General features: G+C 39.7%; 1 protein-coding gene across 1 annotated transcript in view; it reads right to left on the bottom strand.

Annotated features, from left to right (window-relative positions):
• Positions 1 to 2,553: 2,553 nt before the first annotated feature.
• The window catches only part of LOC132383355 (grainyhead-like protein 3 homolog), a 57,052-nt gene continuing 33,696 nt past the window's right edge, over positions 2,554 to 25,909 (bottom strand). Inside the window, exons 9-15 of the mRNA XM_059954248.1 lie at positions 23,079 to 23,157; positions 19,693 to 19,832; positions 18,047 to 18,084; positions 15,680 to 15,768; positions 13,503 to 13,588; positions 10,577 to 10,641; positions 2,554 to 5,923 (exon numbers count right to left, since the gene is read on the bottom strand). Of these exons, the coding sequence (XP_059810231.1) occupies positions 5,809 to 5,923; positions 10,577 to 10,641; positions 13,503 to 13,588; positions 15,680 to 15,768; positions 18,047 to 18,084; positions 19,693 to 19,832; positions 23,079 to 23,157 (612 nt within the window). The 3' untranslated portion in view covers positions 2,554 to 5,808. The remainder of the gene's footprint in view (positions 5,924 to 10,576; positions 10,642 to 13,502; positions 13,589 to 15,679; positions 15,769 to 18,046; positions 18,085 to 19,692; positions 19,833 to 23,078; positions 23,158 to 25,909) is intronic.

The raw sequence follows: 25,909 nt of genomic DNA, 5'->3' as shown, positions 1-25,909 counted from the left end.
TTAAGCTGTCCCTTCTGCTTGAGGATGGGTTTCACCTTCTCCATGAATCCATAGGCTATGCCAGATCGATGAACAGTACATTATTTCCCTCATTGCACTGTAATTTTTGTGGTCCCCTCAAAGAGACACAAGGTTTCCACTGCTTTCTCACCTGTTCCTTCTCCATTTTGATTGGCTATAGGCCGTGAAGTAGCAAGAATGGTACCATTCTCCGATGAGTTTTTAAGAACATCCTTGAAGCAATTTCTCAGCCTTCTGATACTCTTTTACCTTCAGTGTTGTTATGCTTCGCGACCCCTCAGCCACGGGGAATACCATTCTCACTGCATCTAACCTGCTGCGTTCCATTAGAATAAATTTCAATGTGGTCACCTCTGGTGAACATAGGCCTTATTTAAGTGATATTCAGGGTGTTGCGCTGGAAGAGGATGTGTTAGAAGATTTTGCAAATGCAGTATTAGTCTTTAAGGTACCTCTTGTAGGTATTCCACAATTCTATTTTAGAGGACAACGATCATCTATCAGGTAGACCATATGCTTGGTATTGGGATTAAGGGTAAATAGTAGATATGCTACTATCAGAAAGGCGGATAGTCAAACTAATTAGCCATGGGTTTACATGACCCTGGCCTTCATGGTCCCTAATCTGGAGTCAAAGAAATAGATGGAGACACAAGATTATAAAGGACTCAAAAGAACTCTCCTTCAGAGCTAGGGGCATAATTTCAGTATATGTGGTCGCTCCTTTAAAGAGAGATGAGGAGGAATTCACTTTCTCATGTGGCCTTGAGTATTTGGAATTCTTGGCACCATAGGGTTGTGGAGACTCAGTCAATACATACATATGAGGCCAAGTCAAACAGATTTTGGATTATGACAGAGACAACCCTTCACAGAGAATCAGCAAGGAAGTGAAATTGTGACTAGGATCAGGTCAGATTGGACACAAGGTAACTACATTATCACTTTTTACTAGAATGCTCTAGAAGATCTGGGAAATAAAGTACATAAGATCAGAATAGATCACAGCCTCTCAAGCTTGCTGTCCATTCAGTAAGGTCATGGCCTAAGCACATCTCCTGAACTCTTTAACTCTCTTTCTGTGCGAACCTTTATCTCAACTTTGAATACATTGAATAAATCTACATCCTCAGCTCTCTCAGGCAGAAAACTCCAAAGAATAGCATCTCAGAGTGAGGAACTTCCTCTTCAATTCCACATCGAATAGCCTTTCCACACAGATCCCAACTCTGCTCTCACGTTTTCTGCATACAGACTAACCATCCAATCTTCTCCCCAATCATCTACTTAACCAGCACCCCTAAACAACAGCTCCCCCATCTAACGATACCTGATCGATATTTCTGAATATCAGACCCCATGATCTAATCAATCTGTCAACCTAAGCTATTCCCTGTTTCAGTCAGCTACTCAATGAAAATTCTCATAAATTAGATGAAGTCTCACTGGCACACAAAATGAGCTCTTCTTCTCCACTGCAGTTACAATATATTATGCCTTTTCAGGCATTTTCCAGATTTTAACTCAGAAAGTGTATTGAGAAATTGGCTTCAGCCAGTGAGTTGCAGGTCATTGGGGAAAGGGTGTGCATGTAATTAAGTTAATTGCAAATAATCTATGGCATTATAAAGTCAATTTACTTAAACTGAAGCAGTTTTCTCAAGAGCAGAGAAAATAGAATACAACTGAAATCATAGCAACTTTTCCTAGTAAAAGAGGAACAATTATAACAAACTTCCTCCATAAAGTCAATATTTGTACAACACTGCAGTGATTGATATTCAAGGGATTGATTGAGCCTCTCCACTTGAGGTGGGAATAGTGTCGTGACTATTTACGACCTTGAAAATACTTGGGGTGGCACAGTAATGTACAGTACCCGCGACCTGGATTCAATTCCCTCTGCTGCCCGTAAGGAGCCTGTACGTCCTTGTGGAATCATGGGGGTTTTCTCCAGGTGCTCTGGTTTCCTCCCACAGTCCACATGTACCGGTTGCTAAGTTAGTTAGTCATTAGGCTAGGGTTGAATCAGGGCGGTGTGGATTGATGGGCTAGAAGTGGCTATTCCACGTTGCATCTCAATAAGTAAATAATAAAACTATGCTATGGTTTAGGAAAAGGCTTGCTCCTTCTACTAATAGAATGAAATTAGAAACAGCAAAATTGACGGTGAGTTACATCTGTTCTACCCGATTGGGATAATTTCAATCACTGATGATACTGAGATCAAAGAGCCAAGGGGAACAGACACACATCAGGAAGGAAGTAAGCCTTGTTGCATCTGTTTTATCGTCACTAAAACGCATGGGAGAAAATTGATGGGGCAAGTCACATGACCAAAATAAGCAGCTCTGACCCACCACTCTGCATATTGGGTGCATCAACCCGCTGAGGGTTCTAAAATCATTGCAGATCGAAATTCAAGGGTACAAAGAAAAGAAAGCACAAAGCAAGCTAGAAAATTATTTTATTTACTTTTCATTTAAATTCAAATATAAAACAAATCTTTATCATTTGACAACGTTTCCCAGTTAATAAAATGTGTCGCATGTTCATTCACCATTTTCCTATATGATCTACAATCAATTGTCACAGTATCTGACTCAAAAAGACAAGGCAAAGATGAACAAGCATTTGCAATTTACCTCATAAAGAAAGGCTAACTCGCGAAACCATAAGCAGCACGAGTTTAACAAGGCATTCCATGGTGAGCTTGGTCTTCACACCTCTCAATGCTTCCTGGACTTGGCTGCCATTGCCATTAATTGGTTGACACTGAATGGCGTTCCCTGCTGAAGCAGTGCTTATGGAAGTGAAAAATTAACAGATCTTTGACATTTTCGGACAGCTTCCCCACTCCACCATCTTTATAATTCATGATTCAACACAGTGGGTACCATCGGTCACTTTACAAGGAACAGACACTGTGATGACTAGTGAGGACAATGCTGAGTAATGGGCAAATACGTTACCACATGAGACATGTAGAATAAAGGTATGGCAGTGGACCTCAACACTGTGCGTTCTGTTTTGTTGTTACAAGGCTGGAATCAACTTATCTCCAGCAAGAAACGCACGGACTTTATCACGAACTGTACTATCTAATGGTTCCCAGGAAGGGTGTGAACATAGAAGAGTATAGCACGGGAGCTGGCAATCTGGCCCACAATGTGATACCAAACCAGCTAAAAAGCATGTGAAAATACCCAAACACTAATCCCTCCTATCTACACCATGTCTATATTCCCCCATCTTCCTTACACCTAAATGCCTATCCAAACATCTCTTCTAAAAGCCTTTAATATACATACCCCTCACATCCCCCTTGAACCAACCTCCCCCCCTCACCTTCAACGCATACCCTCCGGTACTAGACACTTCAACCCAAGAGAGAGTCTATCTACGCCTCTCATAATCTTGTAAACCTCTACCAGATTTTCTCTCATCCTCTGGCACTCCAGAGAAAACAACCCAAGTTTATCCACCCTCTCATGATAGCACATGCTCGCTAATCCAGGCAGCATCCTGTTAAAATTCTTCTGTACCCTCTCCAAAGCCTCAACATCCTTCCTCTATTGGGGCAACCAGAATTGTATACAATACTGCAGATGTGGCCTAACCAGAGTTTTATAAAGTTGCAACATAACCTCTTGACTTTTGAACTCAGTGCCTTGACTAATAAAAGCAAGCATTCCATCAGCCTTCTGAACCACCTTATCGAGCTTTGTGCCACTTTCAAGGAGCTGTAGGATCCCAAGATCTATCTGCTCAGCAACACCTCAAAGGCTTGTGCAATACCCCGGTCTATATTGAAAAATGGTGCCTACTAAAAGGGAGTAAGAAGTGGTGGAGTGTATTAAGGGGAAGGGAGTCCTCAATTGTAGAGTATCTGCAACTGATAGAAATGTTATGCATTTTAAGTTTCAGTGTAATTTGTTCAGAATGATTAAATTTTTAAAAAAATCATTGTGAACACTCAAAAGACAGCAAATAGGTAATGGCACATGGACACAGTTGGAGTATCATTCCCTTGTTAGGCTAGGAATACAGCAATTTGGAGATCTATTTTTAAAAAAAGTTATATTTTCATCAATTGAAATTTTTACTGGAATTTGGCAGTGAAGCTTATATAACTCCTTGACATTTAAACTCAATAATGACATCCAGAAAGTTACAATATCAGAGTGTTTCACCAGACATACTAACTCATTATAATGGAATAACCAAAATATATCCCACAATTGTGAGATCTCATCTTCAGTTTGAAAAACATATCATAAATGTGAAATGTCCATCACCACAATGTCTATACTTGAAGCTAACTCTTTGTATTTACAATATATATGCTTTCACATCATGGAGATCCTGAGTACAATAAAGAAATTAAAGAAAAATAAAATTGACCATATTAGATGCAAAAATATAGTAATGACAAAATACAATTCATTGCAAGAAATGTTCTTGTTTTCTTCTAATAATGTTAAGAAAATCTTTCAGTATGTTGCACATCTCTGACTTCATACCCAAGTTAGTGTTCTCAAAAGTATTAGCAAACAATTTGAAATCAACATTTCGTAAATCAGTCAGATGAAGACAGAATTCTCTACTCATTCTTATTACCATATCTTCAGGCATGGAAATGTCACATTTCTGCAAATAATTAGTCAGATGAGTGATCATCAAATTTGCAAACTTAATAAAAATGTTATTGAACTTAATAGGAAACAATGCTTTTGCAAAGAAAAGCACTCCTTCCTTGATTAATTTCATGTGTCCAATCAAGGAAAGTACTTGCTTCGAAAGGGCATAAACAAAATCTTCTTTCATTGAATTGGGCAGTTATTAGGGCTACAAAAATTTTAAACCTAGTAACCCGAGTAGTACTTTGGTAGTGGAGTTACTATCCTATGATACAGTATTTTACAAGCAAGCAGAGTACAATGCTTTAAAGGTCTCAAATCATGATATGATTACAAAACACCATGACTTAAGTTCTGTACATGCTGATAATCTATGGAAATTCTTGATCACATCAGGATGAGCTTGGACCATCTGCAGCATTAAAAGTGAATACACACAAATACTTCTTCCACTGAAACATTAAAGAAAGATGGGGCAGACTCTTGCTGTATTTTAGGGAAGTGTGTTTCAGTGGAATTACACAGTAATATTTAAAGAGGAAATAAATGTCTTTTTAAAGTATTGGAGGCAGGGCCCCCCTCCTTAGAAGAAAATAATGTTTCTTTATGAGCAATGAATTCTTCCAAATACTTCATGAGCACCATAAATAGTAATCCATTTGTGTAAATACTATATATTGAGAAACCGGCTGGAAATCTGAAAATATTGAATTGTGGTTTTATAAAACAAGTAAATTACAGAAATGAACAAATAGTTCCAAAATATCACACGCTGTGACATACTGAAATATACATGACAGGTTGGCAGCCTGGTAGACAGTCCAACAGTCCGCAGAGTTTGGTTAGATGGAGTGAAAATATATATGACTTTCAGATCCCGAAAGGAACATCGTGAGCGGTGTAGATGTAGAAGAAAAACAATTGCTTCAGCTATCACCCAGACAAGTGTAGAATAAAGTTAAGGCAATATTGAACTCTTCACGCTTGGCTTAAGCAAACCTGTTTTGTTGTTAGCTCAGAAGAGAAGAGCGGCACAAAAATCTTTGGTCCAAAGCAGCCAATAGTAAATGTTCATGGACAGAGGGACAGAGGTAGAGTAATTCCTGGTCTTTTCTATATTCTGTACTTCTAGGAATGTTGAGTCTCCTTAAACCTCTTTAAGTGTTATTTGATAGCTTCCATATATGTCCTTTACTTCCACCAAAAATGCAGCATGGTTACAGTAATGCTGCACAATGTTATCATCCATGTTCACCAAAATTCTGTAAGAAGCAGACAGAAAAATGATTGTTAAATAGAGATAATTCATTGTGGTCCAAATTACCAGTGTAAGAAAATAATTGCACCGTAAGAACTCCATCTACCTGAGTAAGAGAGATCACATATAATTACAATGACTAGGCACCAGAAGATTGGAGGTGGACTTAATTTAAAGGTAACTTTCATTCACTAATGCCCTCTCCCTGTGCCATAAATTTTCATGATTCTCTTTTTGAACATTTCCAGGAGGACCATAACCTTGCCATTAAGTTAAGAAGTTTGTGTGCCTCAATGACTCAGAGAGTTATGGTATGTTGGCCGAGCACACAAAGTGCTGGAGGAACTCAGCAGGCCAGGCAGCATTTATGGAAAAGAGTAAGCAGTTGACATTTTGGCCGAGACCCTTTGTGGGGCCTACTGAACTCCTTCAGCACTCTGTGTGTGTTGCTTGGGGATTTGCAGTATCTGCAGATTTTCTCATGTTGGTGCATGCTGGCTGGAGTCAGGGCTTTATGCTTTAGCTCTTGGCAGGGTCACCCAAGCTAAGCAGGTCAAAGGGTAGAGGCAAGACTAAGAGAGGTCCACTGGTCCTCCAGGTTCAGGGGTTCATCTCAGAGCTAACAACCCAGACTGGTAAAACAAAATTGTTATGGAAGCAGCAATGAGGGATCCTTTGACATCTGAGTGGACAGTATTCCTGAGACTGACAGTAGTGAAAACTGAGAGGAAGCTGCTAACATGATGAAGGAAGCCCTGAACACCGCTAGAGATGGAGGATCTTCATTGCTGCCCTGACTATGCATGGTGTAATGGGCAGTAATATTATTATTTTTGAACAACCACTAACTCCCTATGAATCCCTCTCTTTTTACATTATATGTAAATGATTTGAATGGTGGAATTGATAGTTTTGCTGTAAAGTTTGCAGATGATATGAAGATAGGTGGAGGGGCAGGTAGTTTTGGAGAAGCAGAGAGCCTATAGAAGGACCTAGACAGATTAGGAGAATGGGCAAAGAAATGGCAAAGTTTCTGATGTCAGAGCTTTCTGCCTGACAAATGCTAACACCACTTAGTGAGGGAGCCAGGAAGGAGGCTGCTTCCAAAAAGGTAGCTCAAACAATAGGCAGTTCTGAACTTCTGTGGAATTATACCTTGAGCGAGCAATCCCTCTGGTTTAACATTCAGCCTCGCCTGTCACTGTGGCAAAAGCTGCCACACCAATTGCTCGCCTGCTTGAAAAATAAAGTTACAATAACCTGACTGGCTTACAATATTCATTGTATCTAAAATTAAATAGAAAATTCATTCCAATGAACTGGGAACACCTGTTTTGTGTTCTTTGGATGAGTCATTGAAGAAAGAGCAAAAATCAGTACTCAAATCAACAATGATCACATTCCAATCCAGTCACGAACAAGCATTCCAAGGTCTTTAATGATTTGAAAACATTCACTTCCTCTTATTCAGTTCCCATTCCTTTTGTTTTGCATTGCTTTAATATTAAAATAATAAAAGACATATATCATATTTAATTAAAACTTTGACTCAGGTTTTTGTGGATTGAATAAAACACCTTAAGGAACATTTAAATTTAATTCTAACCTCCCGTTGTACCTCTTCCTCAATGTTTAGAATGCTTCATCTTTGGCATTACGTGAATGCAGAACATATCAAAATATACAAATGTTTCATATTTTTATGAAAGTGTAAATTCCAAGTTCAAAAACAATCTTTGAAATCAAACTACTGGCATTGTAATCAAAATGTAACACTTCCCCAATAACCAACATGAAAATCATTTCATAGTCATGGAATCATAACCACTTCCTAAGCAATGATTGCTCTGAATCTTTACAGTGCACTACTTAATTAATTTAACTATTTTGTGTATATATATATATATACACAAACACATTTAATGTAATTCAGTTCTTTTTCCTTTATTATTACGTATTGCATTGTACTGCTGCCGCAAAGTTAATAAATTTTTTATGACATATACTAGTGCTATTAAACCAGACTCTGAATGAAGTTTGACTTTGGTCCTTCCTTTGCGCACTGTTTAATGATCAAGGAATACTTACTCACTTACTGCCTGTTATGCTGTTGGCATTTAGGACAGCAATGAAGGACCTCTGACTCTGATATAATGAAGGATTCTTCATCGCTGTTTCTGACACAATTTCTCTTTTGAGCACTAAGGGTTGTTAACCCTGAGCTGAACCCTGAACCTGGTGGACCGGTGGGCCACTCTTAGTCTGGCTTCTACCCTTTGACCTGTTTGGCATGGGTGACCCTACCAAAAGCTAAAGCACGATAACCTTGACTCCAGCCAACATAGCTCTCTGGGTCATTGCAGCACACAAGCCTCCAAACCCTCCAATAAGGTTGTGGACCTCTTGGGGGGAATCCAGGAATCAAATCAAGTAAATTGGATTCTCTTCAGCATTGCAGCCCTGCTTGGAGCAGGGAGGTTAAGACTGTAATTGACTTAGCAGCATTCTTAGAGTACAACAATAAATAATGAAAAGTGAACTTCTAAAAAAAGTCTGACTGGAAATTATAGAAATAAACAATAACAGGCCCTTTGACTCATACATTGTGTTGTTGTTTATGTTCCATTGAACTAAAATTCTCATCACATTCTTATCTCATTCCCTCATCTTTTTTCCATCCTTTCCTTTAATTATACAAAATATTCCTAAATATTCAATTATGATTTTCAGGCCTTCATTACATTGGCTCTAAATTCTGCTTTCAGCTGTTTCTGTGGCGCTGAGTTCAGAAGGTAAGGGATTTAATCAAGCAGTTCTGTCTCCTCAATTTCAATCATTAAATCACTGGAAATCGACTGTCTATCTCCCCTGACATGACTCTTCATATTTATTCAGCCCACACAAAATGCAGAGAGGCTAGACAGCATCTCTGGCAAAAAGTAAATAGTTGCTATTTCAGGCCGAGACCCTTCATCAGCACTCCTGATCAGTCTTGGTGAAGGGTCTCGGCCTGAAACACCCATTGTTTACTCGTTTCCATAGATGCTGCCTGGCCTGCTGAGTTCCTCCAGCATTTTGAGTGCGTTGCTTGGATTTCCAGCATCGGCAGATTTTCTGTTGTTTGTGATTAGTTTCTTCATATCTTTCGTTGTTGTTCCTTTTTGTACTTTGTGGCACATTGGGTGCCATTCTTTTTTGCCTTTTCCTTAGTGTTTTCCTGTTTTATACAACACTGAGTCGCTAGCTCAACACTCAACCCAGCACGGATGAAAAGCCTGCAAGGAGCCGTTCAGATGTGAAGACAGGATCATTTGTCTCAAGGTCCGGTGTGCCATCGACCAGCAAAATGTTTATTATGTGAGACCAATTATTATCCTCTCCAGAGACACACACTGTGACCACAGTGCAGGCTGGTTGCACAAAATGTTCTGTTCTTACTTGCTCAGGCTACCCTGTCTCAATTCCCAAACTCCCTGAGGATTTCTCTCCAAGTCACACACCATCCCAACTTGAAAATGTATCACTGTCTCTGGATCTAAATCATGGAAGTCCCTCCCAATGGGGAATTCCCCCAGCAGAACAACTACATGGGTTCAAGACGGTGGCTCACCACTGCCTTCTCAAATATGATTAGGAATAAGGAGTATATGCTGGCCTTACCCAGATCTAAGAAGTGAGTTATAAAAATTGTGTAGGTTATTCCTTTTAGGATCAGCTGTTTGTAATTGTTAAATATTGGTCCAAGTTCAGGAAGTGAATTGAAAGAAGATTTAGGTCTGGTGCATACTCAGCCACCATATTAATAATCCCCTCCACCCAGCTCATCTTCTTTTATCGCTGCTGCCGTCAGGAGAAGGTATAGGAGCCTGAGGACTCTCACCACCAGGTTCAAGAACAGTTACTACCCCTCAACCATCAGGCTCTTGAACAAAAGGGGATAACTACACTCAATTTCACTTTGCTCCATCATTGAAACATTCTCACAGCCAATGGACTCACTTTCTAGGACTCTTCATCTCATTATTTATTGCTGTTTATTTATATTTACATTTGCACAGTTTGTTGCCTTCTGCAATCTGGTTGATCTTTCATTGATCCTGTTATGGTTACTATTCTACAGAGCTCTTAAGTATGCCCACAAGAAAATTAATCTCAGGGTTGTATATGGTGACATATATGTACTTTGATAATAAAATTTACTTTGTATTTTGAACCTTGAAATGCATATATGTGTCAAACAAAGGCATACAAATGCATGATTTCAGACGATGTTATACTTCACCAAAAATAAAATGCAAACCACCAAATTAATTCTCAAACTACTGATAGATTTCAATATCAGATTTACTTATTAATGCCAACTTAAAGAGGAATATTTTTTCAAAAATAATAAGGTTCTGCATCATTTTAAATCATACATGCTTGTCAACTGAGGAGCGAGATCACCCTATTACTGCCAAGAGATGAAGTTATTCCATTAAGGTAAGGAATACCTGATGTTTTTTGATTTCAGTGTTGAATTTGGCATGATATCTACTGTTCTTGTACTAGTCATGACACCAGTTTGTGTACTCACCAACCCAATGAAAGTTGCCACTATTGAGGAAGTGTAAACAAAGCACTCCCACCAGAGATAAAAATCTGCCCATTTACTCACCCTTTCATGCACTTCTTGTAAATTTTGCAGATTCTCTCCTCAACCAGCCCATACTTTTCTGAGATCTAGGTGGAGAATGTCAAAATACAATTGTCAAAAGGTTCACGTAAAATTGCTTCGGGGGTCAACTCTTCTCAGGGCTTCATGTTAGCAAATCTTAAGGAGAGCTGAACCCATGAGAAAGAAGAATCTCACACAATGTACTGAAAGCTTAACTGACCATTGCAGTCCTAATGGATTTTAAAACAATCTTTCTTAAATATAAGAATACAAAAACACTCTCAATATTAACCAGTAGTGAGCATACAGATTTACTGGATATTCACTAGTTTAGACTCCCTAATAGCACATCTCAGGTTTTCAAACTCGACTCATTTACTTATGTATGTACAGCTACACTCAAAGTTACTTCTATATTGTGTTTTATAGGATTTCTTTTTCATTATTATATATAGTGTTTCTTTTTTATTGTGTTCTTTATGCTTATTGTGTTTTTTTTTTATGCTGCATCAGATCTGGAGTAACAATCATTACGTTCTCCTTACGCTCATACACTGAAGAATAACAAGAAACACTCTTGAATCCGAAATTTGTGAAGTTCAGTATCAGAGGTCTCTGCCTTGTTTCTCCCTGCCTTTTTTCTGCTGTGAATTTTATATGAATCAAGGTACATATTGAGAGCAGGAGTAGATCACTCAATCCCTCGATATGTTTGCAACATTTAAGAAGATCCTGGCAGATCTGACTCTAACCTCAACTCTGGGGCGACACAGTAGTGTAGTGGTTAGCACAACACTTTACAGTACAGGAAACCCGGGTTCAATTCCCACCGCTGATCTGTAAGGAGTTCGTACGTTGTCCCCGTGACCCCATGGGTTTCCTCCGGGTGCTCTGGTTTCCTGCCACAGTCCAAAGATGTACCAGTTGGTAGGTTAATTGTTCATTGTAAATTGATCTATGTTTTGGCTAGGATTAAACTGGGGGACTGATTGGTGGCACGGCTTGAAGGAGCAGAAGGGACTATTGCGCACTACATCTCAATAAATAAATAAATTTCTAACTATCTGCATCAAACTTTCACCCCTTACTTGTCAATTATCTATCTATCTTCATCATAAAAATATTCTAAGTCTCTGCATCTACTCCACTTTGAGAAAGCAAAGATGGTGTAAAGGAGTCCAGTGGCAATATTAAGAAATAAAGTTCACGGTGAAAAAGTTGCTGCAGGAGTGAAAATTACCACCAGGAATAAAACTTGCAAAATGAATAAGCAAAGTATCAGAGTTTCTATTTGTGCTTTAAACATATTGCAAGAAAGACTGAAAACCATTAGCTAATTGGTGTGAAGCACATGGTGAAAATTTTAATGTTCTCATTTGAAATTTTAATGTCCTCTTTAATATATCAGTTAGAGAAAGGTGCTAAAAATCTCATATGGTTCAACAGCATAGTGCAATTACTTGTTACTGCAGATTCAGAAGGAGAAATCATATTTATTACCGCATAATAAATCTAATTCCTCTTTCTGAACATACATGCCGCATCGTACTTTTCCAGATACATTTTCATCTCTGTTTCCGCTGCTGCTTTATGGACATTCCTGGTCGGGGGAGCTTCACAGCTGCCAGCCACAATGGGAATTAATGCAATTTGGGGAAGACCTGCATTCCTTACTCAACCCTAACTTCCTATGCACTGAATAGTCAGTGATGTTATTTCACAAGACAACTAAAAGTCCCGGATAGAATCCAAATTGGGCTGCGCTCAAGACAAGGTAAAGAAGGCAGATGTTCTTCCTTGATTGACCTGAGTGAATCAGCTGAACTCTTAATCATGCATCGGGTAGTTTTATAGTTATAATTATTATGCCATTTATTTTGAGGTTCACTGCATTAAAATTGCAAAATGTTGAGCTTTTGTCTCTAGATCATTAATCCACCTTTCTGAATCATTGGCCCAGTGACGTTACCTCTACAGTGACTATACACCAGTCCTCTGATATCTCACTAAATCAGTCAAGATCTTATCCTCACTTCCACCCACTCTCATACATATCCAGTAGATCACCTGATAACTATCAGGAGCTGCAGTTCTAGATAATTTACTCCACTCTAAGTCAGAAAGAAAAAAACAGTTGTACCACTCACAGAATCATGCAGGCTGTGATTTCCATATTGATATGGTTTTTCCACTCACTTTAAAAAGTTCTTAAACACTTAGCAGAATTTTAAAAGTATAATTTAGTTGAATTCTGTATCTACCTAGACAACACAAACAGTTGGTTTCAATGTACTTGAAGCCACTTCCTTCTCTAATGGCAGTAAATGACAATCACTGTTCTGTGATTTATTGTTACTTCTTAATTCCAAAGGTGGTAGTACTTTAATAATGATACATCTCACATATAGGTTCATCGAAAAAGCATTAAAAGTGATATGGTGGTTGAGCAGCACGTCTACACAAACGTTCTTAACCTTTTTCAGTCCTGATGAAGGGTCTCGGCCCGAAACTTCAACTGTTTATTCATTTCCACAGGTACTGCCTGACCTACTGAGTTTCTCCTGGATTTTGCATGTGTTGCATTCTCAACAATTAGTCCCTTTTGGGCACAGGACCAAGTTAAAAGCAAACAGCTGAAGCTATCCACTTTGTGTACTGATGTAAACAAGTGATAATGATCTGACAGCCCATTTGACACTTTGATTTTTACTTCCTTAAGGGGTAGTGGAAGAGATGCAAAACAGGCTTCTCCACTGAGTTTCTACAAAGTCAGACTGAGACAGTCACACATTTTTCATTTTGATGAACATTTTCAGTTAAATTTTTCAATATCTACTAACTTACACTGAGATTTTTGTTCCAATTTGTCCAATCACAATAAACTACCAGATCTACATTTAAGAGAGCAGTATAATCTAATACTTACAGCACTCTTCAATCCATTAAGATTAGGAGTTTTCAACATTAAGGCATCGAAAACCTCTTCACACTCCCTACGTACATATAACAGCACTGGGAAAGAAACAGAGAAGCATTTTTATTTATATTATCTTCTAAACTTGCTCATTATTCCTTAAATTTTCTGGGCACATCATGTCCAGTAAAATATCAATATTAATGTAAGACAAAACACATTGTATTATCAATCACATACTTTTAGGAAATCCAATAGAGTTGTTCAAAACTTTAAATTCAAGAAGTCTGCATTTTGAATTGTGTTCAATGGCCTTCAAAATTTCACTCCGTCACAAAGTGTGCTGTCAATATCGGAAACCCAAGTAGAGAGGAAAGACTGATGTTGAGACAGTGACCAGTGTTTATTTATAATAAATCCAAAACAACATCAGTGGCTGGGCTGAGCAACCCTACAAAATGTAGCTTTCTCAAAACTAGGACCACACAATTAGTGCTAATCAGGCCTCCACTTAAATAATACAAGGAACACAAAATCCCTGGGCCAGTCAAAGTAGGCATTACAAACTTAAGCAGAAAGTAATAGACTTTGGAAAGAGTGAGTCATTTAAGTGAAACACAATGAACTCCAAACAATAATGGCTCTCATTAAACAATTAACCAATTCTGGTGCTCTGGAAACCACGCCCAGACCAGAAGAGCTAATAACACACAAGGTCTCAATAAAATTTTAAGGCACTTTTCTATATTTTACAAGAAATTCTGAACTGAAATAGGTCCTTGCTTTGTAAAGTCCTATTAACCCTGGTGCCAGATATTCAATAAAGACTTGCACTGTTATTACAACAATACCTTTACTTCATTCCAGAGATAAAACAAAAGTGGGCCCATTCAACACTTTCAAATACTTTTATATCAGTACCACCATGAGGGAACCTACTGCCTATCTTTGACCAATAAAGGTGATCACATTGAGCAAGTAGTTTTGTTGTTTAAAACTAAAATAAACCACCCGTCTCTTTATCATATAATCTTGAAAAGCTGGAAAACATTTCCCTATATTTTAAATTTTTGAACAATTGTCAAATGCAATAGTAAATAACCTAGAGAAAGGATATGCAAAAAAAAACTATTGTGGATGTCTGCATTAAACCATATACTTCACGTATTTTAGAATGCTTAGATATCTTAACGTGGTCTCAGCTTCATTTTCATAAAAGATAAATATTTAGAAAAAAATTAATTGTTCTTTAATGAAAATTAATTGGCAATAACACAAGCAATAGGATCCATGTGTATGAAAGGGGTCATATAACAGATCCTATAACAGATTGTGATGGGGACTTAGATTTTCTATAAATAAATTTATTTATTATTAACAGGCTGAATCAAATACAATCAGCAGATACATTTCCACTAATCAGTAACTTGTATTTTCCCAGGTGATTAGAGGTAGATGTGGTAATCAATTTATTATCTAACCTGATGACCGAGGAAAGTCTGAATAGTAGGGTGAACACAAAGGGAACAGCATAGTAGCGTAGTGGTTAGCACAATGGTTTACAGTACTAGTGACCCAGGTTCAAATCCTGCCTCTGCCTGTAAGGAGTTTGTACGTTCTCCTTGTGACCGCATTGGGTTTTTTCCCACAAGTCCAGTTGATCATTGTAAATTGTTCTGTGATCAGGCTAGGGTTGCTAGGCATAGCTTGAAGGGTGAGAAAAGCCTATTCAATGCTGTATCTCAATGAATAAAAAAAAACACTTCAAACACATGTGGTCCTGCCCCCTTTCATATAAAAACAGATGCATCATGATCCTAGTCCCAGACAGATAGTATTCACAAACTATGATCTGATGACTGGGGATGAACATTGTCCACTTCAGGAAAAGTTCAAGTAAATATTTTCAATCTTTACTGAGATACCTCTGGGTGATCTATAGGTCAATGAGAATACTTAGCCACTCCCTTGCTACTTCTTTCTCAAATCCCATGCCTTCATACCCCACCCTCCTATTTTTACCACCAGCACAATGTTTGTTGTGATCCATACAGGAGAGAATGCTGCTCTATTCAAGAGATGTTCAGGAGTTAAAATGGTCCAGATACAATTCTCTGCAGAAGGTTTCCTCCTGTCCCATGCCCTACCCGTCACAAAAATACAGAGTTTTAATGTCTGCTGTATTGTACCTCTCTCTGGTTCATAAAGCTTGGCAAGTTTGATTGGCAAATCCACTTCACCATTGTACAGTGTCTTGCTTCCTCTTTTTAATGGGTACCTGCGCGTTTAAAGCATAGGATGATGAATAAGATTACTTTACAAATAGAATCATAAATTCAAACAACTAAAAATGTTTATTTTAAACCCTAAATGTGCCTTAATGTACATTGAGATTCCTTAATAGAATACCCACTTTATTTTTTTTAATAGTTCCATTCTAGCTTGTCTCTTGAATCCCTTTTCTCAATGGTAAAGTTGGCAGGTAGTTTAGGCTTTGTCATCAGGCTCAACTAGAAATGCCTAGAGGGGGCATCTGTTCTCCAAAACATTTAAATTATACACCTTGCAACCAGTTATAAAAGTCCCTCCCTATACTGGAAATGTGTTGTGGGAACAGTGTCTTCTGGACAATCTGTTCCTCTTCAACAATACCTTCCAAAAGTACATCCTCCCCACAGAAAAGTAAGAGGTTGGTAAGATGTTACCAGCTCCAGGAAGACCTACAAATCATGTTCTAATCATCATTACATGCTGTGTCATATGACGTGGGCAATCATGGTCTTTCCATGATGGTTCAGGGCAACTCTTTCCACAGAAGTGGTTTGCCATTACCTTCTTCTAGGCAGTGACCTCCGCCATGACCAAAACTCATTAGAGATTGCCTGGCATCAGTGGTCACACAAACAGGACTTGTGATAAAGCTCAAAGTAAATTTACAAGACAGGTGACCCCAGCCATTAGCTACACTCTTCAGAGATTGTCTTCCTGGTGTTGTCAGTGGTGGCATAACCAGGACTTGGGATCTGCACCAGCTGCTCATATGACCATCCACCACCTGCTCCCGTGGCTTCCTGTGACCCTGAGCAGGAGCAGCACATTGCCCAAAGGTGACCTGCAGGAGGGAAGGAGCACCTTACACCTCCTTTGGTAGAGACGTATCTCCATCTTCCCTCTCCCAGCCAATATACATATATCACTACTTGAAAATTTCTTCCAAAATTGCAGGGTTATAATCCTTAGAGAACAGCTCCATTATACAAACTGCATGGAGTCAAGAAAAAAGTGGTTCATGGTCTTCTCAAAAAGCATTTAATGGCTGGTAATAAATGTTGGCATAGGCTCTCCTTTTCAGAATAATTCAAAATTATAGATGTGGCACTGCTGGGACTTCAGACTATGCTGAGTTATAGCAGATGAGATGAAGTGGTAAATGCAGGCTCACTTTTAACATTTAAGAAAAACTTGGACAGGTACATGGATGAGAGGCGTATGGAGGGATATGGTCCAGGTGCAGGTCAGTGGGGCTAGGCAGAAACAATGGTTCGGCACAACTAAGAAGGGCCAAAAGGCCTGTTTCTATGCTGTAATGTTCTATGGTTCTAATGGGAGAACTTCTCCATTCCTACTCTGGACTGCTATCAGGTCTACCTGAATCCCAGCTTACACTGTTAGATTTGCACTGAATTATTACTTCAGACTGAAACAAACCACCAGTGTAAATGTCTCCTCTATAAAAGGAATTTCTCTTACATAATCTTTTATACATATGTTTTCTACTAAACATATATATTCGTGGACAAAAAAAAACGAGCTTATGTTTCACCATAAAACCCTTCCATCAGAATTTTTTTAAGAAACATACTAAGCCGATAGCGAAGCAGGAGATGATGGCCAAAAAAGTAAGAGTGAAGAGAATTTTTTAAATGTTACAAATGGCAGCAGACATTAAATAACTGGTGATGGATGGGATTGGGAGTTGGACGTTGGCAGTATAACTGCACAGCAGAATCAATATTAAAAGATTCTGACTTAGAGAATTAGGTAATGATTTAAATTTGAAAATGATGAACATGGTGTTGAGCCTGCAAGTCCAATTAAGCACTACTGACTAAACTTCAAACATCAGTATACTTATGTTTTGCACATCATCATCTGCATATTTCTACGGACTTTAAACCAGAGGTTCCTAACCATAGACCAATACTGTTAAGTGAGGGGTTCCCCATTTTGCGAATCCCTCCTCTAAAGCCAATTTGATGTACTGTTACTCTTAACAGGGCACTATAATTTTAAATCCCAACAATCCCTGTAGGTGTTGTCTGTGCACAAATCCATAAGCATTTTCCATAATCTCCTGCATGTTGACCTGGATTATTAAATTACTGTATAGGGGCACACTGAAGTGAAAAGATTTGATTCTTAAAAAATATATGCAAAGGATCTTATGATGAAAGTCAGATTATATATGCCCGTAATACTGTTAGCATTGTGAAATATCCCAAGCCACCTAACAACAGAATAACTAATGTGGTAGAGTAACAGAATTCATTTCTTACCTCTCAGGATGTGGGACGTCACAACCCATCGAATGCCCCTAAAAGCAAACAAGCCCATGGTTTTAATATAACTTAATGAATAATAAAGAAATTGGGGCTAAAATTGAAAGAAGATTTCTAAACTCAGCTATCAATGTGATAGGTTTCAAACTGGGAATACTGAATGCGGCTGTGGTAAATTTTGTTTATGTCACCTGATTTTAACTACAGAGATCTGTGGAAATTAATGGTAATATTCCTATGTAATACACTGTTATGGCAACTTAGGTTTCTGCTTTAGAGATGCAATGATGTTGAAGTACTGCAGTGATTACCACTGGGTTTGAGATTGGAGCTCACTCATCATCATTATGTGCCATCTGATATGATGTGGGCGATTGTGATCTTTTCATGACCGTGATTGCTCTTGGCAAATTCCACAGAAGTGATTTGCCATTGCGTTCTTCTGGGTAGTGTCTTTAAAAGATGGGTGACACCCCAGCCATTATCAATACTCTTCAGAGATTGTCTGCCTGGCATCAGTAGTCGCGTAACCAGAACTTGTGATCTGCACCAGCTGCTCATACGACCATCCACCACCTGCTCCCATGGCTTCACGTGACCCTGATCGGGGGCCTAAGCTGGTGCTACACCTTGCCCAAGGGTGACCTGCAGGCTAGTGGAGGGGAGAGATGCCTCTCCATGCTGTAAATTGCTTTGGTAGAGATGTATCTCCACCCTGTCATCCATGGAGCTCCAAAAGCAAACTGCTGGTGGAACTGAGCAGATGCTGCCTGATCCACTGAGTTCCTCCAGCAGCTTCCATTTTGTTCCATAATTCCGGCATTTGCAGTCTTTTATGCCTCACTAGCAATGCTGTGCATTGTGACATTCTGGCATATAGCTACTTATTTTAATCTTTTATAAAGAGATTATACTCTAAATCTTTGATTACTATAGAGCCTAGAGAGAGGGAATGACTTTTAGATTACAAGACCATAATTAGGCCATTCAGCTCATCGAGTCTGCTCAGAAATTCAATTATGGCTGATTTATTATCCTTTTCAGCCCCATCTCCCCATAACCTTTGACATCCTGACTGATCATGAACTTATCAACCTCCACTTTAAATATTCCCAATGACTTGGTGTCTGTGGCAACAAATTCCACATATTCACCACCCTCTGGCTGAAGAAATGCCTCCTCATTTCTGTTCTAAATGGATGTCCCTCCATTCTGAGCTTGTGCCCTCTAGTCCTACCCAGACTCCCCCACCACAGGAACCATCTTCTCCACATCCACTCTATCTTGGCCTTTTAATATTCGACAGGTTACAATGAGATCCTCCCTCATTCTTCTAAATGGAGCTACTGACAGGATGAAGGAAACTCTGTGCGCCGTCAGAGATGGAGGACCATCATCGCTGCCCAAAACGCCAGCGGTGTAACGGGCAGTAGAACTGTGCATTATCAGACCAGAAAGCTTCAGTGAGAGAAGAACGAGGCTATTCCATTCTGAACTAGCTCACTTGCCCCCACTATTTCAGCTCCTTCAGGAGAACAATGGGACATTAGACAAGCAAGAACGAAAGTAAGGAAAAGTGGGAAGAAAGGAAAATTACAATGGGTGTCACATCTAAACAATAGGTCACATTATCATTTACTTACCAATCCAGTTCGCTGTGAATAAAGGAAATGGACTTCTGGGGTGAATAATACAGGAGAAGAAATTACATCTGTCACGGTTTTAAAATATGTGATATCATTTGCTTTGTGGTCTGGCTGTGGAATCCTTCTGTTAGACACAGCTGTGAAATGGAAAAGAGAAGGAATATAATCACTCAATGGTTTATCACTCGAGAATAAATTCTGTTCATATCCCAAAAGCAATCATCTTGGCTTAAATTCCACCTAGCAGAGATAAGGTCAGTTAATAGTGTTTAATCATCTTAGGAAGTGCAGAAGTGAAGAATTCAGAATGAGCAAACCACACAGGCACATTCCCCTTGATTTAGTACTCAGTAACAGGTAGCACAGGTTTGTTGGAGTACTCTAGGAGGAAAAGGGCTTGTTGTTAATCTTCGAATTGCATGGCACACAACTTCAAAACACCTCCCAAGGATCTGATTCAATTTTTATAGAGGGGAATTTGCATCTCAGTAAAGGACAACTCCCTGAGCTCATTCCCATGGAGAGACGGGCCACTTCATTAATAGGCTTTGCCTGCGATTTAAAGTTTGGAGCCATTGTGTAAGTTCCAAAGGGGTGTAAGCAGGCAATGAAAGAAAGATGGACTTCCCTTAACCAGGACTGGCTGTGGACCAGAGATGTTGAAGTGCTCCTCAAGCATAAAACGGGGACTTTGGCATTCTCTCTGGCAACAGCAGTCTCTCTTGGCACCTGCTGAACTCTAACCCCCAATGGCATTTAGACATGAAGTGAGTCACGGTTCACAAGTCCCCTGAGAATGGGGAGAAAACGTGCCCAATTCTGCCCTCATCCTGATGACCAACTTCAAGTTTGGCTGCACTAGTTGGTGTGACCCAAAGTACATGGACACTGAGGTTCTACCTGTCCCTGGCATTACAGAGGAAAGGTCCAGTCCTTTTACCTTGCAACACTCCTGTATTGCCACACTAGCTGTCCTTTGGGGAAGAGTTCATTCACAAGTCCATTAGGCTTTGACCACAAGTCCAGTAGATAGTGATCCGTGTATAATGTACAGCAGACACTGTGGGACAGTGTGAGTTGTTCTCTGAGCAAACGGCCCAAGCCATCTTACCAGACTCTTCATCACTATATCTGACCAAGAAGCATCAAGACCTCACATTGGCAGTGAGAGACGCCCTCCTGGATAAAGCCTTCCTCTACAGACGACATATCACCACCAACGTCCGTTGTCACTGGGATGGCTGTGGAAAGAAATGGTCACCCGACTCTTTGAAGAATTGCTAAGAGAGTGTGGAGACGGAGATAGATGTGAGGGTCTGCATCCTGATTTATCACCAGCAGCTGCATAACAGAGGAACCTCTGATCTACGGGCACGCGGGGGCGCCCACTGAGACAGACGTCAGGCATTGTTAGATGGTTATCAGCTCAGTGTGCCTGAAACTTATGCCCGAAGTCCAGAAGGAGAATACTGCGGCCTGGCGGACTCCAGGCTGCAGGAGTACGTGTGGATGGACATACTGATCCTCACTGTAACCAAAGCTAAGGCTCTGTGGGGAAGGGCCACAATATAGGCCACCACAGAGGGATAGTTGGGTAGGAAAAAACATTTGAACAATGTTTTCATCAAAGAACCATGTGAATGGCAATGGTGCGAATATTGTTTGTGTTTTCTCCTTAAACTTTACACTATTGAATGTACTGAACACAAATGCAGAGTTTTTTTGTGCTATTTCTTCCTCTGTGTATATTTTCAATCTTCAATAAAGTCTATTTATGAAAATAATAAAGATGACCTCAGAGGATATAACCACTTTTTCCTTCCAAGGCACAGTTGCTGGCCTTATCTCTTGTTAGGTACAATCTCCCCAGATCTCGCAGCCCAAGTTTGTTGAAGACCATTCCCGAACATTCTTCTATCACTGGATCTCTGCACTCCAGCCAGTTCACTAATTTGCCCGGATGGCAAGTGAAAAACTCATTCAAGCATAAGAGGATGATTCTTGGATTAAAGGCTCCCTTTTGGCTCTTCAACTTCTTTCAGCTTCTCCCCCACCGCTCTGCGAATATTTGTGAGTACTTTCTTTTAAGTTCTTTCCATTCTAGCCTCTTTTGCTAACTCAATTTATAACGTCATCCTTTCCCAAACCGATTCAACCCTCTGAAGAATCCCAAGTGTCTGTGAATTTTACTTTAGATGGCAGTGTCTTTGTGCTTGCACTGAGTTAGACACCAAACATTTAAACAGGACAGAAGATACTGGAAGGTGAAGGCTGTCCATTCGGCATTGTTTTGAGAGAGGAGAGGTAGTGATATTTTGGGTGTGTAATCTTTATCAGGCAGAACATTAGAGTTAATTTTGTATGGGAAGACAAAAAAAAATTGGCAGGCAGGAAGAAGGGAAGCAAGTTACTCAAGGCTGGTTAATGAATTAAGTCAACTGAATTTTGGTAAGTGCAAAGCAATTGAAAATAATTAAATGTCATCAATGAGATAATACAAACACACATAAAGGACAAAAGAATGTGCAAATAATGAAGAGGGGGATGAAATGACAAAGGAGAGCCCCAGAGCAAATGTACACTTGCAAACTAAATAAACATTAAGAAACAAAAATGTGAAAAATTTTGGGTGCAGCAGAAGGGTGGTGAAGAAGGGAAGTAAAATCTGAAATGAGAGAGGGTAGTGAACTGCTGAACACCAGATGGCTATGCAGTGACTTGATTAAAGGTCCACCAGATGTTCGCTTTGGCTTGTGGGAGTTAAAGCTTCACTTCACTTGGTTTTGTTTCAATACCTGCAATATCGGACGCACATTTATGACCCTGGAGAAGAACCATGCTAGAAGCATAGAAAAGTACAGCACAGAAACAGGCCATTCGGTCCACGAAGTCTATGCCAAACCATTTAAACTGCCCATTCCCATCAACTTGTACCGGGACCATAGGCCACCATACCCCTACCATCCATGTATCTGTCCAAACTTCTCTTAAATGTTGAAATCAAACTCTTATGCACCAGTTGTGCTGGCAGCTCATTTCACACTGTCACAGCCCTCTGACTGAAGCAGTTTCCTCTCTTGTTCCCCTTAAACTTTTCACCATTCATCCTTAATCCATGACCTCTAGTTGTAGTCCCACCCAACCCCAGTGGGGCCTGCTTGCATCTACCCTGTCTAAACCCCTCATGTCAAAAGATACACCCTTCTCTATAAGATTGGAACTTTGTAAATTCACCACCCCCCTCCTCATCCCTTCCCATTCCAGAGCTGCACGTGTTAACCCAGCATTACAGCCACACATTTGCTTAGCCAGACACTGCACCCTGATGGATCTCAGAGAAGGCTGAAAGCAAACGCTCAAATCCCAATCATTATCTTGCTCACCGTCCGTGGTGGAGTCTGGATACTTGCTTTTTCTTTTAGATTGTTTGCGTTCTTCATCTCTCATTTTTCTCTCAGCGCCCTGTCACAAAGGATGCATAAACAGTTTAGAATGATTATCCGTAATGAGAATTCCAGATGAATGAGTACAACAAAATGACATACCCTTTCCTTGTACAAAATTCCAAAATATTCATTACAGATCAGTTCTGACTTTATTATGCTGTAAGGGTGCAGGTTATTTACCACTGATTACACATCATAGATTGGTATATCATTGTAGTTCAATTGACTTATCCTGTCTGTGCCAGATGTTTGGTAACATTTAATGATTCCCCCATCTCTTGTTCTGTCCCTGTAGCATTGTGATTTGTTATTTCTCTCCCTTCAAGTATTTAGCCAGTTTTCTTTTGAACATTAACACTACATCTGCATCCAGTACCCCTCAGAGAGTGCAATCTGGATCACCATAACGTGTCATGGTGAAACAAAAAGCCAATTGTTGTCCATAGTTCATTTGCTAATAATCTAACCTAGTGATTATCAAAGGTCAAAGTTCAAACTGAATCAGTTATTAAAGTACGTACACACACACAGTACCCTGAGATTCATTTTCTTGCAGGCATTCACAGTAGTACATGACAGCCTATCCTGATAGCTTTCACATGCTTGCCAGATACATCACTCACGCCAGCTTATAGACGTCAAGTCAAGTCACTGTTATTGTCATTTTGACCATAACTGCTGTACAGTACACAGTCAAAATGAGACAACGTTTTTTCAGGACCATGGTGTTACATGACACAGTAGAAAAACTAGACTGAACTACGTAAAAAACAACACAGAAAAAAAAACTACACTGGACTACAGACCTACCCAGGACTGCGTAAAGTGCACAAAACAGTGCAGGCATTACAATAAATAATAAACAGGACAGTAGGGCAGTAAAGTGTCAGTCCAGGCTCTGGGTATTCTCTGGGTATAAGTCTCTGCCCAATTATCATCAGCAAATCACCTGCAGCACCAGGGGGACCAACCCACTTGAGCATTGTTACACTACAATCAAGAATGCCTACTGTTCCATCTCTAGACCATATTTCGGGGAATCTGATCATCTGGCTGTCCTCCTCCTATCTGTATATGGGCTAAAGAGCATGGCATCAGAGCTGAAATCATTCAGTCTCGTTTATCACTGGAAACACTCTTTTAGTGACGGCACACAACAATGACAATGGTTCTTTTCGTATCTGTTCTATCAAAATCTTTTGTAATGGTGATCCAGTTGAATCTTTCTGCTCTAAGAGGAACAATCTCTGGTTCTTGATTCCCTCCGTGGACCCTCATTCCGAGTTGGATTCTAATAAATCCATGGAAAATTTCTTCCAATGTTTTATCATCATTCAAGTGAAGGGCCCAAAACTGAACACAATACTTTATCCCAGATTAACTCATGTTTTAGAAGTTAAAGAAATACTTTACCTCCGCTCTCTGTTCCACTACCAGCAAAGTTAAAAATCCCATACACCTTACATCAATAGTCTCAACTTTAATTCCATCTTCAAAGAACTTTTGCATCCCCAGACTTCACTGTTCCTTCAAATCATTTAAATTGGGGGCTCCCAACCTTTTCTATGTCATGGACCGATGCCATTAAGCAAGAGGTCTGTAGACCACAAGTTCGGAACCTCTGCTATAAACTACATAATGTCCTTTGCACAAAAAAGCCTGCAGATGCTGGAAATCCAGAGAAATGCACATCAAATGCTGGAGGAGATCTGCAGGTCAAGAAGCATCTATGAAAATGAATGGCCACTGGTGACACCCATTGTAGGTTGGGGGACCAGCTCATCAAGTTCCATCCACCACTGGCAAAACTTCCTGGTGGCCAAAGCTTTTAATTCTGATCCCCAATCCCATTCAGACATGTCAGTCCGAAGCCACCTCTTGTGCCAACATGAGGCCAGCCTCAGAATAGAGTAACACCTTATATTCCATCTGGGTGCACTCCAACCTGAGTGCACTTGAATATTAATTTTTCCTTCAGGTTAAAATAACTCTCCCTTCCTCTATTCCCTACTCTGGCCTTTTACCCCTTCTCACCAGCCTGTAACTTCCCCCTAGATCTTGTCCTCCTTCCCTTTCTCCAAAGGTCCACTCTCCTCTCTCATCAGATTCCTTCTTCCCCAGCTCCTGACCTTTTCCACCCACCTGGCTTCACCTTCCAGCTTGCCTCCTTCATCTCACCCCACCTTTTTATTCCAGCGGCTTGCCCCTTTCTTCTCAGTCCTGTTGAAGGGTCTCGGCCCAAAATGTCAACAGTTTATTCATCTCCATAGATGCTGCCTGGCCTGCTGTATTCCTCCAGCATTTTGTGTGTTGAGTTCACATTGCTACCTCAAATTCTTCCTACTAGTTCTAAGTGATAACTTTTTGATGATTTTGTGTTACTTGATCCCTGTACACGCTTTATTTCAGACATTTGCTTATTGACGACTTCAATCTGACTAAAAAGTAAAGTGGTGCTGAAAGCTGTTTAATCCAGTTGCATCTTTCTTCTGCATCTGTGCGGAATGTTTAGCTGGGAAACAAGCCATCACAACATTTGTTAGATACAAAACTATGTATTTTCATGGCTTATAAAAATATAAGGGTGGAGAATAGGATCAGATATCATACCACAACATCAACAAAACTTCACTTTGCCGTATTTGGGTATCAGTTAAACTGCAGTGAGTTCTTTCTCACCCATACTCCCTTTCATAGGCACATTCCATTTCAGTTTCATCAGTTATTTTGTGTTGCTCGAACTCTCAGGTGTTTATTACATGTCTTTC

This window comes from Hypanus sabinus, chromosome 30 (genome assembly GCF_030144855.1).
Source record: "Hypanus sabinus isolate sHypSab1 chromosome 30, sHypSab1.hap1, whole genome shotgun sequence".
NCBI classification, from domain to species: domain Eukaryota; kingdom Metazoa; phylum Chordata; class Chondrichthyes; order Myliobatiformes; family Dasyatidae; genus Hypanus; species Hypanus sabinus.
The sequence above is the reverse complement of the archived record's forward strand: the minus strand, read 5'-3'. Positions and strand labels throughout refer to the sequence as shown.